Source organism: Coregonus clupeaformis, chromosome 24 (genome assembly GCF_020615455.1).
Source record: "Coregonus clupeaformis isolate EN_2021a chromosome 24, ASM2061545v1, whole genome shotgun sequence".
Lineage (NCBI taxonomy): Eukaryota > Metazoa > Chordata > Actinopteri > Salmoniformes > Salmonidae > Coregonus > Coregonus clupeaformis.
The window spans coordinates 51,336,522-51,352,496 of NC_059215.1; the positions used below are offsets into that span (position 1 = coordinate 51,336,522).

The 15,975-nt window shown below is 40.6% G+C and overlaps 1 protein-coding gene across 2 annotated transcripts; it reads left to right on the forward strand.

Moving 5' to 3' along the window:
• The first annotated feature begins 327 nt into the window (after positions 1 to 327).
• LOC121560511 (tumor necrosis factor receptor superfamily member 14-like) lies at positions 328 to 8,760 on the forward strand. Of its 2 annotated transcripts, none has more exons than XM_045207324.1 (10): positions 328 to 709; positions 3,926 to 4,044; positions 4,469 to 4,568; positions 4,665 to 4,790; positions 4,942 to 5,097; positions 5,308 to 5,341; positions 5,459 to 5,652; positions 5,832 to 5,851; positions 6,093 to 6,141; positions 8,024 to 8,760. In XM_045207324.1, the coding sequence occupies exons 2-10, from the start codon at positions 4,015 to 4,017 to the stop codon at positions 8,047 to 8,049; spliced, it is 735 nt and encodes a 244-aa protein (XP_045063259.1). In that variant the 5' UTR covers positions 328 to 709; positions 3,926 to 4,014; the 3' UTR covers positions 8,050 to 8,760. The 2 variants fall into 2 exon arrangements, with proteins under 2 accessions (XP_045063259.1, XP_041729394.2); XM_041873460.2 differs by having other exon boundaries at positions 337 to 709; positions 5,254 to 5,341.
• Positions 8,761 to 15,975: the final 7,215 nt, after the last annotated feature.

Consider the following 15,975-nt stretch of genomic DNA (forward strand, 5'->3'; position numbering starts at 1 on the left):
CCGCGCATGTGGTAAATACAATTTGATTTGATACTGTATCTCCATGCCTACACACCAGAAGAGATCAAATTATTCTTCCTGGCCTCCTCTAAGTCACTCATCAGTTGTTCATTGGTTCTCTCCACTTCTCTCATCTGTTCAGTAAGTGATACTCTGTTGTCTTCCCCCTCACTGTCCACTGCATTCTCTGCATATCTGAAGAGCTGTGTTTGTGGCCATGTTCCATGACTCAGACAAGGCCACCATGCAAGATTAGATCAGTTTTAGGTCATATTTTAGAAAATAACATTACATGCAGCCTGTATATCAATTTTAAATGTTAACAAATATTAATTCCTAACTCTGACCAAGTTAACTAAGGGTTAACCTCATACTGTATGGCTTGGTGTTCTGTCTCAGAGTGAGTTGCTTCTCTGTCCAACAGGGCTCGGAACCCTCCATGTTCAGGACCCCACCCAGGGCTGGCCTCTCTCAGCCTGTGGAGCTCCTCTTCTAGCCTGGCTATCTGCTGGCTCCTCCTTCTCCACCTCCCTCAGATTCCTGACCTCCTCTGACAGATGCACTATCAACTCTGCCTTCAATACAAAAAAACACAGGGTGAAACAGGGAGAAGTTTTTCCTCATTCCTCATGTCTTCTATCATTCGTCCTCTTCCCGACAATTTTTAAAAACACCATAAGGAGGCGAGGAGGAGAAGAATCTGTTAATGGTATGTACAAATTATTTTGTTGACTTTAATTTGTTAATTTATTTTGTATTTAATTTGAAGTTAATTCATGCCAGTTTCAGTATACATTTTACAGCAGGCTATCTTTCAATCAGAGATGTTCTATTTTAGTTCAAATTTTAGGCAAAGTGAAAGAGAATTGGATGAGGATATCGTTCAATACAAAGGACCTAAAAGAAAAGTATATGAGATTAGCAAAATTAGTGCAATTTTGGCTTTCATTTATGTTTCATTTTAGTTTTAAAGTTTAATTCTAGATGTGTGTTGTGCTCTGTTGGTTCTGGTATCAGTCTTGTAACCTGATCTTGTTTTGTTTTTGTTTATCTTCCTTTAGTTAACATTTTAGTCAACCTTGAGGGTTCAAAGGCAGAGGGACAGATGGTACTGTTAAAGTTAGAGCACTGCTGTGGTAATCAGTATATGGCTGTATACCCATCAGACTGTATCAAATGGACAAAGGTCACAACATGTTGTTCAGTACATGTATGAGCTACAATACTATCACAGAAGTCTGAAATATACAGTGCAGAGGAGTCCCTACTTCCTACCTGACCTCTGACCACATCCTCATTATGATAAATGGTCAGTTCTGTCAGTTTCTCCTGAAGTTCAGAGATCTCTTGTTCTTTCTTTGAACACTCCTCTTCAAACTGACAGGCGAGTGATTTGCTCACCTAACATCAGTATGTTCTGCTCCTGTAAAAAGAGGGATTACAATACTACAACTACAGTCAATACCAACCTCTAATATGGTGCACACCCCACTGAGCCAACCATAGTGCTAACAACCATCAGATCTGGGCTATCAATAAAGTGTCTACATGGATGTTTTGATTTCAGACTGATCCACACCAATCTGTATAAAATGATGAACCTTCTTATGTAGTAGGGTCATGTACCATGGTACCTTCCCCCCTGTGTCCTCATCCATGGTGGTTCTGGTGAAGTTAGGCTTGTTCTGATGACCTTCTCTGGCTGCTGCTGGGTCCAAGCAGACTAAACTGGTCATGTCCCTTTCTAGAGTCATTAACCTGCAGGCTTCAGAGAAAAACATTTCTAGTTGAGCATGGTTGCAGAAGCACAACACTGGCTGAAAGGTTACAAACAATCCAACGGCTGAAAGGGGCTGACAATTACACTTTTAAAGGCAACCGAAGGTCAAATGTGGATTTTATTACAGATTCATTCATTTAAATAAGATGGTGACATTAATCAACTTACAACTGAAGGAGGGGTCTAGATTTAGGGATGACTTTGGGATGCTCTGCTGATGCTCTGGCACATGATGGACACTTCTGATTGTCCTCAACTAAAGGCAGATGGACCTTCTCTCTCTGACCATTGAGAGGATTCCTTCTCATTGACCGTGTCAGATCAGTCTGTCAAAAGAAGTGACTGTAGTAAGTTCACCTGGTTAACTCTGATTACTTGGCAGAGATGTCAAATCAACATCAGTTTTGATTGATATTTCATTTCCGGAGCATTAACAGAGGCCCTGCTCAAGGTATGAGACAATCCTCACTGCCCAAATATTTCTGTGTATATTTGAGGAAACATCCCCTCTCTCCAAGTACCTACAAACCAGTGGCATGGACAACCTGACAGCAGGATGCTATTGGGAACACAAGAGGCTCTGCAAAATAATGTGAGGGACTTCGATGCTGTGAAGAGGGCCACAGAGAGCTTTGTTCAGTGGGCCACTGACAACCTGCAAGAACAGGATGAAGACCCCAAACAGGAAGTGCAAGCTGAGATGCCTCAGAAACGAACAAGGAAAGGAAGCCCATGCCTGGGGAGTTGGCTCAGGATGAGACTGACAGAGATGCAGAGAGGGTCTACAAGACTAAGGTGCACTTTGTCATCATGGATACAGTTACTGATAGCATCTATCAGCGCTTTCTGACACAAGGCACTTGTACACAGACTTTGCTTATCTGGACCCCAGCAGGTTCTCAGAGATAAAATACAATGGATTGCCCCAGACATCACTTGCTAAACTAAGCAAACTCTTCCTTAAATTTGCCAGCCGAGCAGCTGTCAGCACTTTGCAGTGTGAGTTGACCAGTCAATGGGAGAGCGTGAAAACATCAGCAGTGGAGAAGGACACAACCAGGAATGTGAGTGAGATACCCGCGGATGGACATGATGAAGAACAAGTGGAGAGGATGAATAAAAGTTGTTCAACATGTAAGAACTGTTCTCTATGTTGTTATCAACTTCTATGGTGGTACATCTTGTTGACAGAGGCTTACCATGTTATAGGCCTGGGATACAAGTTCCTACTCACCCTGTCTGTCACCCAGGTAACCTGTGAGAGGAGCTTCTCTACTCTCAAATTCATAAAACATCGACTTAGGAGCACCTGATCCTACGATCACTTGGAGGCATTATGCTGATGACAACTGAAAAGGAAATCCTTATGGTCCTGGATACAGATGATGTCATTGACAGGGTGGCAGAGAAGAACTGCTGTGATGCCAGCTGACAAAAGGGTAGGGAGGACAGAGAGACAGCAGAGGAGAAGAAGAAGAAACAGAGACAGACAGACAGACAGACAGACAGACAGACAGACAGACATACAGACAGACAGACAGACAGACAGACAGACAGACAGACAGACAGACAGACAGACAGACAGACAGACAGACAGAGTGACAGACAGCAGAGGAGAATCACAGACAGAGAGACAGTGACAGCAGAGATGCATAGAAAGACAGCACAACAGGGAGAAAACAGACTCAGAGGCCCAGTTATAGTGGTGAGTTGTATCTCCAGACTCCAGTGGTGTTTAACATGTTGTATTTGTTTTAAACATTAGCTGGTTAAAAAGAGCTGCTTAAAAAAGGAGGAAGACCATGTTCCTTCAGTCACTGGTACAGTAAAGGTTGGGAAACTCTGTACTATAGTGTACTGCTTATGTTATACGCAGCAGGTTAGGAGAGTTAGGTTAAGGTTAGGAAAAGGGTTAGGGTTAGCAAAAATGCTCTCCTAACCTGCTACAATAATCACTTCCGGTAATAGTTGTGGCATAGATGGCAGCATTCTCTAATAACTACTTGCCAATTTCTGTTTCATACTTCTCAAAGTTGATAACTAGCTTATTACAGTTTTTTTTCAGTGATTCAATTCAGAAAGATATCATAATTTGCTAATTGAAAGGATTATATTTACATGTACTAAAATACATTAAGTCTACAGGTCAGTTTATCTCGATACTTCAAAACTCCTAAGAACTTCACAAATCCAGTGTGTGGGTCTTCCAGTGACTTGGAGAGGATTGAGGAACCATGGCACAGTTTGAAAGCTTGATATGGACTGTAAGTGAAACATTTCTGATTTGCACATTTTGTGGCTTGGCATCTTTTTACTAGCCTTAAATGCTGCGAAACAGAATGTAAACTTGGAGATCAGGATGGTTTGTATGAGGCTCTCTTTTCACGCAACAGAAATTCCTGGCACCAAACAGCATGCTCAATTCACAGTATGCTCAATTCACAGTATGCTCAATTCACAGTATGCTCAATTCACAGTATGCTCAATTCACAGTATGCTCAATTCACAGTATGCTCAATTCACAGTACGCCACCACATTTACAAAAGCCAGTTTAAAATGGTCCTACATAATTACATTATATTTGAATTGTGAATATTTGTTAGAATTTTCCTAACTAGTTCTGTAAGTTTTATGAATACACATCAGTTTCAATTTGAGTGATTAGTGTATATTTTCTCTACTTCCAGATACCTATTATATTGGTGATTGTAAGCATTGGATCCTGTATTGCATGTGGTAGAGCCGAGTACAGAATAGGGGATGAATGTTGTCCCATGTGTTCACCAGGTAAGGAACCTCTCTTTACATCATATGAATCACCAGACATTAATACATCATCAACACCAACAGAAAAACATGACATTGTGATTCTCTCTTCTGCAGGAAATCGTGTTTATAAGCATTGTACTGAATTCACCAGCACCTCCTGTGTGCCCTGTGTTGATTCTACATTCCTTGATGAGCCCAATGGTCTCATGAAATGCAAAGTGTGTACCAACTGTGATCCAGGTAAGAGTGGTCCTGTGTGTCTGCACTGAAACCCTGACACAAACACTGACATGTTAGTCTATGCTGTTGTGCTATGAGGATATGTCAGTTGTATGAATGAAATGTGTCTCATATTTTGCATCAGATATAACACACAATGTTTTCTCAATAGGTTTGGGTTTGAAGGTAAAGCAGCCGTGTAGACCTTCATCAGACACTGTCTGTGGGACACTGGAGGGGTTCTACTGTCTAGACCCAACTAAGGATGGTTGTAGAGCAGCCCAGAGACACAGCAGCTGTAAACCTGGTCAATACATCAGCCACACAGGTTGGTCTTCTGTCTCACTCATTATACTAATTGTGTTGTCATAATTAAATTGAGTCAAGTTGTTAACTTCAGTGTGAATAATCATTACAGTTAATGGAATTAAATAAAAATGAATTTTTTATTTATATTTCAACATGTATTTGTGTATTTGTGCAGGAACAACATCTACAGATTCTGTGTGTGCTGACTGCCCTAGTAAAACTTATTCAGATGGATCATTAACATCTTGTCAACCACACACAGAGTAAGCGTGGACATTATTAGTTAGTTTAAATGGTTATTCCCCTGAAGATATATAAATACAATCATTATTATCCTCAAATAGAATCTTTAAAAAACTCTATTTATGTTTTTGACATAGATGTGAATTCTTGGAAATTGAAGCAGGAACTCCTTGGTCGGATTCAGAATGCGGAGTAACCTCACTTCCCACAGCTGGACCCACAGCTGGAACCACAGCTGGAACCATAGCTGGTGTTCTGATAGCCACCATAGCTGGTGTTAGTTTATTTATAGTGAGAACAAGAGAGATGGTGAGAACAAGACAAAACTTAGGTAAGATGACTTTTGGAATTTTATCTGTACCATTCATTGTTTTCATTGCCTGTGATACTCAGCATACTCTTTGAATGCTATATTTTCTATTTCTCATATAGTGTAGATTATTACTGTTTGTTAACGTCATGGTTACACGGTATGTTTATTACAATAATGGACATCTGACTTTTTTATAGACCATCAAATACTGACACAGGTATGTTTGGAAATCTATGAATATCTTTCATCACATTGTGTTACTAAGTGACCTCTTCTGGCTGTGAAATTTGAATTTAATGGGCCAGTTTCCCAGCCATAGGTTACGCCTAGCATTGGACTAAAAAGCACTTAAAATGGAGAATCTCCAATGTACGTGCTTCTTAGTCCAGGACTGGGCTTAATCTCTGTCTGGGAAACCGGCCCAATGTGGTTGACTAATTACGGATTCTATCTGATAGACATCCCCAGATCAGGATATACCAATGCTGTCTGAGGGAACTGGAAAAGGTAAGGCACACCTTCAAGGTTTTCTAAATATGTGTACGGAATAGTTTTTATGAGTTAAAAGAATTTCAAACATATTTATAAGTAAATGTACAGTGCCTTGCAAAAGTATTCAACCCCCTTGGCTTTTTTCCTATTTTGTTGCATTACAACCTGTAATTTAAATGGATTTTTATTTGGATTTCATGTAATGGACACACACAAAATAGTCCAAATTGGTGAAGTGAAATGAAAAAAAGAACTTGTTTCAAAAAATTCTAAAAAATAAATAACGGAAAAGTGGTGCGTGCATATGTATTCACCCCCTTTGCTATGAAGCCCCTAAATAAGATCTGGTGCAACCAATTACCTTCAGGAATCACTTAATTAGTTAAATAAAGTCCACCTGTGTGCAATCTAAGTGTCACATGATCTGTCACATGATCTCAGTATATATACACCTGTTCTGAAAGGCCCCAGTGTCTGCGACACCACTAAGCAAGGGGCACCACGAAGACCAAGGAGCTCTCCAAACAGGTCAGGGACAAAGTTGTGGAGAAGTACAGATCAGGGTTGGGTTATAAAAAATATCAGAAACTTTGAACATCCCACGGAGCACCATTAAATCCATTATTAAAAAATTGAAAGAATATGGCACCACAACAAACCTGCCAAGAGAGGGCCGCCCACCAAAACTCACGGACCAGGCAAGGAGGGCATTAATCAGAGAGGCAACAAAGAGACCAAAGATAACCCTGAAGGAGCTGCAAAGCTCCACAGCGGAGATTGGAGTATCTGTCCATAGGACCACTTTAAGCCATACACTCCACAGAGCTGGGCTTTACAGAAGAGTGGCCAGAAAAAAGCCATTACTTAAAGAACAAAATAAGCAAACACGTTTGGTGTTCGCCAAAAGGCATGTGGGAGACTCCCCAAACATATGGAAGAAGGTACTCTGGTCAGATGAGACTAAAATTGAGCTTTTTGGCCATCAAGGAAAACGCTATGTCTGGCACAAACCCAACACCTCTCATCACCCCGAGAACACCATCCCCACAGTGAAGCATGGTGGTGGCGGCATCATGCTGTGGGGATGTTTTTCATCGGCAGGGACTGGGAAACTGGTCAGAATTGAAGGAATGATGGATGGCGCTAAATACAGGGACATTCTATAGGGAAACCTGTTTCAGTCTTCCAGAGATTTGAGACTGGGACGGAGGTTCACCTTCCAGCAGGACAATGACCCTAAGCATACTGCTAAAGCAACACTCGAGTGGTTTAACGGGAAACATTTAAATGTCTTGGAATGGCCTATTCAAAGCCCAGACCTCAATCCAATTGAGAATCTGTGGTATGACTTAAAGATTGCTGTACACCAGCGGAACCCATCCAACTTGAATGAGCAGGAGCAGTTTTGCCTTGAAGAATGGGCAAAAATCCCAGTGGCTAGATGTGCCAAGCTTATAGAGACATACCCCCAAGAGACTTGCAGCTGTAATTGCTGCAAAAGGTGGCTCTACAAAGTATTGACTTTGGAGGGGGGGGGGGGTGAATAGTTATGCACGCTCATGTTTTCTGTATTTTTTCTAATTTCTTGTTTGTTTCACAATAAAAAATATGTTGCATCTTCAAAGTGGTAGGCATGGTGTGTAAATCAAATGATACAAACCTCCCAAAAATCCATTTTAATTCCAGGTTGTAAGGCAACAAAATAGGAAAAATGCCAAGGGGGGTGAATACTTTCGCAAGCCACTGTATATGATATATTACTTCCTCAAGGCATCAATGCTAAGACAAATTATATGATCCAAGAATATAGGACTATGGATACAAGCAAATGTACTACAAATCATTGTCCAGAATGTAAATGAATTACTGATAAATTCCAAGTTACTTCTCTCCCCAGATTCAAGCCCCCATCACAGTCAGTGACTCAACATTCTGTAAGCTGTGGTCCACTGGCTGGCTGGTCCAGCCATCTATAGTGTATTTTAACACTACATGTTAAATGTGATATTGTAGAATCTGGTTGGTATAAAAACAGGATTCTACAGCACATTATATTGTAGTGTAAAGAAATGAAACCTCCAGTAGGAAGAATATGACCTCTGGGTAGAGGATCACATTGACAATGACTATTATGTGGCTTAGTGTATGAATCATATACATCAGCTTCCACCCACACTGGAACATGTGTATCAGCTTCTGCCTACAGCCTGTTCTAAAATGAAAAGGACCATGTGATGAGGATTAGGAACCAGCATCGGTAGGTGAGAACCCTCTGCTCTGTCCAGGGGACCAATAAAATTTGATTTGATTTGATTTGATTTGATTTGAAAGACAAACGTGTGTATAACTTCAGGACCACAACGTCTGTCAGCCCAGACTATGGAACTCCAAATGGGACTTGATAATATCTTGAGACAGAGATTACTGGATACTGGTGCAGGATGCAGTGTTCGCTTGGGGAAGGCGCCCCCAGAAATTAGAAACAGCGTCAAAAGGATGGGAATGTTAATTCAAATGGATAACTTTAAACTACAAGAACATCAACATCACGCTCATAGAAGATGACAAGGACATCAACATCACGCTCATAGAAGCAGACAAAGACATCAACATCACGCCCATAGAAGATGACAAGGTCATCAACATCACGCTCATAGAAGCAGACAAGGACATCAACATCACGCTCATAGAAGCAGACAAAGACATCAACATCACGCTCATAGAAGCAGACAAAGACATCAACATCACGCTCATAGAAGCAGACAAGGACATCAACATCACGCTCATAGAAGCAGACAAGGACATCAACATCACGCTCATAGAAGCAGACAAGGACATCAACATCACGCTCATAGAAGCAGACAAGGACATCAACATCACGCTCATAGAAGCAGACAAAGACATCAACATCACGCTCATAGAAGCAGACAAGGACATCAACAAGCAGATACAACCTCACTATGGACTGTATGGATCACAGAAGCGTGGAAAATACAATATTTCAGGAACTATCCTGAACTGCTTCCCCTCCTATCTCACATATAGGTGAGAATAAGTATTGTAGAAGAGTGCAGGTCCACTCAGTCACCTGTGGTGTCCCCCATCCTGGTCATCCTCTCCGTACTTCCTCTCAGTTATGTTAATCAGGTGACTTAGGGTCCTCTGCCACAGTTTTTCGGATGACATGCATGTCTACATCAAAAACGGCCCCAAATCCCTTAAAGTACAGGCTTGGTTGAAGCTCAACATTCTACATGTGAGCAGAAGCCAAACTGAAGCCATACCAAGTTGGCACAATGTTTTATTATTTTATTTAGATTTGTTTGCAATGGGGCAGAGAGAAAACATTTATGTTTTATAGCTAATCATGTTATTCTACACATTTTGCCATGAAGCTGAGACAACATTTAGCAGTTTTAATGCTAATTTCCTGTAAAATGTTTATAAAATATCATGGCAAATGACGTGTTCATATGCTATCTGGGGGTCCTGACCGGGGGGACCCTAAACAAAAAATACAAAATATACTGTATACTGTGTATATAAATATTATTACATTTTCTGTTCGGGCCCCAAATAATTTGTGGAGATACAACCCCACCTTGTGGGGGCTGCTGGGGTGTGTGCTGCGCCAGTGATCCACAGCCTGATTAGCCAGGAAAACTCCAGAATGCATTATATTAAATCTGCTCCAAACAGCTATAAAGTGCCTTTCTGTATGCTGTCCTCTCTCTGTTCTGGACTGATGATGTTAAAGGGCTTTAAAAAAATATATTTATTAGGATTTATAAATAAATGTCATTGATTAATGTCCCTTCTTTATTTTATATACCCATAGCTAGAGTCTTGCGTTATCACAAGAGGCCGATACAGCGCCTTCTCACATAATGTGTGAAACAATTGTGACGTAATCATCCCAATTAGTCCAAAATAAGTTCCCAACCATGTTGATTGAATTCAAATTAAATGTCTGCCGACACTCACAGCATCGTTCTCATCAGCAGGCTACACTAGGACCGGGCACAACCTCTAGCCACATAGGCCTATGAAGGGGTTTAACTTCTTGCTGTCAGCATCTTACAGTCAATGAAACACCCAAGCTGTCTGGTTCTGTGAAAAGAGGACACTCGACCTAGAAGCCGCTTACTTCTCCTTTATGAAATGTTAAATGTCAGAAGATGATATTGTTTAGTTTCTGTATGAGAAGTCAAGTATCGGTCAAGCCCATGTTTTTTTTTTTAAGCTAAAAAATACTGACAAGATGATTGGCGCTGTCAGGGATAGATGTATTAAGCTGTTGTTGTTAGGGGAAGTCACGCTGGGAAGGGTTGGGGAGGCTTTATAAGTTACAGGATGTCTTAGACACCTCACAGAACTTGGGGAGAGCTATCAATATTGTACACTGTACTAACTTCTGCCTGCAATTGCATTAACTAAAGAATAATCTGAATACTTTGACGAAGAGTCTGTGTTTCCTTCTTACCACCACATATTGATTTGAGCATCATTATACCTGATCATCAGTTGAAGAATTTGAGCCAACACTTACAATGTTTTATCAAAAAAATACCATCATAAAAATAATGAATTGATTGTGTTAAATACACAGTATATATTTTTTCCAACATGAGGCATTAATAAGTTAGATTTAAGCAATAAGGCCCGAGAGGGTGTGGTATATGGCCAATATACCACGGCTAAGGACTGTTCATATGCACGACGCATATGGACACAGCCCTTAGCCATGGTATATTGGCCATATACCACAAACCCACGAGGTGCCTTATTGCTATTATAAACTGGTTACCAACATAATTAGAGCAGTAAAAATAAATGTTTTGTCATACCCGTGGTATACCACGGCTGCCAGCCAATCAGCATCCATGGCTCGAACCACCCAGTTTATAATTTTCAATAATCAATGTGTATATATAATGAATTTATAAGTCCAAAAATGGATATAGCAACTGCCAATTGCCCCTTTAAGATATCAATGGCAAACAAACTTTAAATTGTATGAAAATCTGTTGATATAGGCCTACCCCCTTGGGAAGAATATGCAACTGCACTGACTATTGGATTTATAGCCTACCTGTCCTCAAAATATGAAGTTATCACATTTACTGTGTCCCAGTTAAACTGAAGAGGCTAGTTTACTAGAGGAGAAATTTAACAGCTGGTTACAGAGATAATTATATTTCTGGCACCATGTTTGTCCATCACAGTCTTTATCAGTTGACTACTACATAACTACAGTTTTCGCTACAATCTTTTGTATCCCCAACTGTTTACAGAAATATGAGGTAGGCCATAAGATTCACTAGAGCTTATGCTGTGACTTCAAAATCACCAAATGACCAGTCAAGATGTCAACATTATCTAGCAAGTTCTTTACAGAAAAAAAGTGGGATAACCAAAGTTTTACACTGTGCAATACTCCCAATTGGAATAATATCCATTTTATTTAGAGGGGAATGTTGTCTAATGTTGAGGGATTTGAACAAAGACTGGCTCAGTTTTACAGACAAATTTGTCCTGAAAATTAATACGACAAAAAGTATTTTGATTTTTTTTTTAAATATGAACTACTAAATGTTTATCTAATGGATTTACATCTTGAAGGTTAAATATAATACTGTAAGATGTTAAATTAAATGCGGTTTTGCTAAACAATGTACACTTCCTGTGTTTTTTATTTATTTTTATTTCACCTTTATTTAACCAGGTAAGTCAGTTGAGAACAGGTTCTCATTTACAACTGCGACCTGGCCAAGATAAAGCATAGTAGTGCAATAAAACAACAACACAGAGTTACATATGGGGTAAAAAACATAAAGTCAGAAATACAACAGAAAATATATATACAGTGTGTGCAAATGTAGCAAGTTATGGAGGTAAGGCAATAAATAGGCTATAGTGCAGAATAATTACAATAGTATTAACACTGGAATGCTAGATGTGCAAGAGATTATGTGCAAATAGAGATACTGGGGTGCAAATGAGCAAAATAAATAACAATATAGGGATGAGGTAGTTGGGTGGGCTAATTTCAGATGGGCTGTGTACAGGTGCAGTGATCGGTAAGGTGCTCTGACAACTGATGCTTAAAGTTATTGAGGGAGATAAGAGTCTCCAGCTTCAGAGATTTTTGCAATTCGTTCCAGTCATTGGCAGCAGAGAACTGGAAGGAATGGCGGCCAAAGGAGGTGTTGGCTTTGGGAATGACCAGTGAGATATACCTGCTGGAGCGCATGCATGGAGGACATCTACAAAACCAAAACTGTCAGTATTTCATGCTGTTTTAAAGCTTGCAAATTGTAATGCCCACCATTCCTGGGTAAATGCTTCTATTAGCATGGGAAATTACCATATTTATTATTTTAGTAAATATTGCACATTTAGAGCAGTACTGAACTGTAAATTAAATCCCCACTATTACACCAGACTGCTACAACATTATTGACCTCATGACCTCCTGAATGTCACTATTCTATGAATCCAAGTAAGAGGGTTATTAACCCAGTCTCATTCTGCAAAAGCATTTTAATTTCATACAATGTGCACTAATAACAATACATGACTGCCCTCTAGAGGTTACCGCAAATGAAATCAGTGGTAAATAACAAGGCAGGAAGCATGTGAAAGACAACCGTTTAGAATGGCCTGGAGGACAGGAGAGGATAACTTTTGCACATGTTGTAGCTTGGCATGTTTCACACAGCATAAATTCCTGGCACTACACAGTATGCTGAATGTTTACACACCAGGGGGCGCCACCCAGTGGCGATTTTAGCATATAAATCTTGGTGGGGCAAACTCAAAAACAATTTTTAGATGCATGCCAGCAAAGCCACTACACAACACAACACTAAACAATACATTAATTGCACTATAACGGTGACAAACGGTGCCCACAAACTGTTAGGGCCTACATAAAGCTGTCCCGACAGCAGAGCTTTCCTTTCAGAACCATGGAGTGAATCCTTACCAACGCTACACCTGGCTATCAGCGGAGCCTTGTCTGGCAGTGAAGCAGTTAATTCAGCCTCATTTACTGACTTTTTAAAACCATAGCAGATATGCCTGTCTTGCTTAAACAAATACAGTGGAGAAAAAAAGTATTTAGTCAGCCACCAATTGTGCAAGTTCTCCCACTTAAAAAGATGAGAGAGGCCTGTAATTTTCATCATAGGTACACGTCAACTATGACAGACAAATTGAGGAAAAAAAATCCAGAAAATCACATTGTAGGATTTTTTATGAATTTATTTGCAAATTATGGTGGAAAATAAGTATTTGGTCACCTACAAACAAGCAAGATTTCTGGCTCTCACAGACCTGTAACTTCTTCTTTAAGAGGCTCCTCTGTCCTCCTCTCGTTACCTGTATTAATGGCACCTGTTTGAACTTGTTATCAGTATAAAAGACACCTGTCCACAACCTCAAACAGTCACACTCCAAACTCCACTATGGCCAAGACCAAAGAGCTGTCAAAGGACACCAGAAACTAAATTGTAGACCTGCACCAGGCTGGGAAGACTGAATCTGCAATAGGTAAGCAGCTTGATTTGAAGAAATCAACTGTGGGAGTAATTATTAGGAAATGGAAGACATACAAGACCACTGATAATCTCCCTCGATATGGGGCTCCACGCAAGATCTTACCCCGTGGGGTCAAAATGATCACAAGAACGGTGAGCAAAAATCCCAGAACCACACGGGGGACCTAGTGAATGACCTGCAGAGAGCTGGGACCAAAGTAACAAAGCCTACCATCAGTAACACACTACGCCGCCAGGGACTCAAATCCTGCAGTGCCAGACGTGTCCCCCTGCTTAAGCCAGTACATGTCCAGGCCCGTCTGAAGTTTGCTAGAGTGCATTTGGATGATCCAGAAGAGGATTGGGAGAATGTCATATGGTCAGATGAAACCAAAATAGAACTTTTTGGTAAAAACTCAACTCGTCGTGTTTGGAGGACAAAGAATGCTGAGTTGCATCCAAAGAACACCATACCTACTGTGAAGCATGGGGGTGGAAACATCATGCTTTGGGGCTGTTTTTCTGCAAAGGGACCAGGACGACTGATCCGTGTAAAGGAAAGAATGAATGGGGCCATGTATCGTGAGATTTTGAGTGAAAACCTCCTTCCATCAGCAAGGGCATTGAAGATGAAACGTGGCTGGGTCTTTCAGCATGACAATGATCCCAAACACCCCGCCCGGGCAACGAAGGAGTGGCTTCGTAAGAAGCATTTCAAGGTCCTGGAGTGGCCTAGCCAGTCTCCAGATCTCAACCCCATAGAAAATCTTTGGAGGGAGTTGAAAGTCCGTGTTGCCCAGCGACAGCCGCAAAACATCACTGCTCTAGAAGAGATCTGCATGGAGGAATGGGCCAAAGTACCAGCAACAGTGTGTGAAAACCTTGTGAAGACTTACAGAAAATGTTTGACCTGTGTCATTGCCAACAAAGGGTATATAACAAAGTATTGAGAAACTTTTGTTATTGACCAAATACTTATTTTCCACCATCATTTGCAAATAAATTCATTAAAAATCCAACAATGTGATTTTCTGGATTTTTTTTCTTCATTTTGTCTGTCATAGTTGACGTGTACCTATGATGAAAATTACAGGCCTCTCTCATCTTTTTAAGTGGGAGAACTTGCACAATTGGTGGCTGACTAAATACTTTTTTTCCCCACTGTATGGTTTCTACTGACTTTCTACTGGATTTGGGTAAGTCGATAAGAACCTCATTGTTCTTCAATAATAACGGATGCCAACATAAGTTTTGACTTTTGAACCATACACCAACATTACATTTATGTTCAGTAAATTCATAATGGTTGTTCTTATATCATTGACACTTAGCTCTAAGTATAAGCAAGTGCAAGCAAACGAGTTGTGACGAGGTAGGCCTATTCATTCAGCACTTTCAAAATGGCCACCGACTGAAATTCAAATAGATTCAGATAGAGGGAGAGAGAGAGAGATGTGAGTATCCACTTTTATAGACAATATACCGACACACAGACAGCGCATTGCGCAAACAAAACAACTCTCGCAATATCAACTGGAATTATATGGGTCTATTACTGAATGTTTTGTTGAAAACAAATATTTGAATGGGAAGAGACCGTCAATGGCAAACATGGTTACAGACCCAACAACATTATATAGTATCCCCTCCTCATGAAGAAAAGCACATGATATAATTTATGCAGCAGCATACAAGTTTTGAACTCACTGTTGTTGTGCTGTGCTCACTTGAACAGGAAGGTGGCGCGGCGGTCCTTCTTGTGGGCAAATGTTGTCATCAAAGGTGCTTTCAAGACAACTGGGAACTCTGAAAAAAACAAGGTTGAATCATGATGTCAGTGATCTTCAGGTCTGAGCTCTAGAAAGAGGCCCGAGTTCCCGGCTTGGAATTCCGAGTTGGATGACCGATCAAACTGCATTTTCCCAGTCGGAGCTAGTTTTTTTCCGAGTTCCTAGTGGTCTTGAACTCACTGAAGTCTGAGATTTACCAGTTCCAAGTTTCCAGTTGTTTTGAACACGGCAGAAGTCATGCTGGATTGACAAATCATGCTGGATTGACAGCATGGCCAATGCGTTCAACCTTTACTGCCCCATGGTGTTGCGAGTGAATGTTTATCCTTTTAATCTAGGAAAAGAGACCATTTCAGACAAACGTTTGAAATCCTTAAACCCAGACTTGGACCACACACCCTCCCCACCGAATAGCAGGCAGAGGGAAGCAAAATAGTTATTGCTTTGCAACATTTGCAGTTAGCCACTGATTCCTTCCAAACCCCTCATTGTTGAATTGGTGATTTCCGACTTGTTGT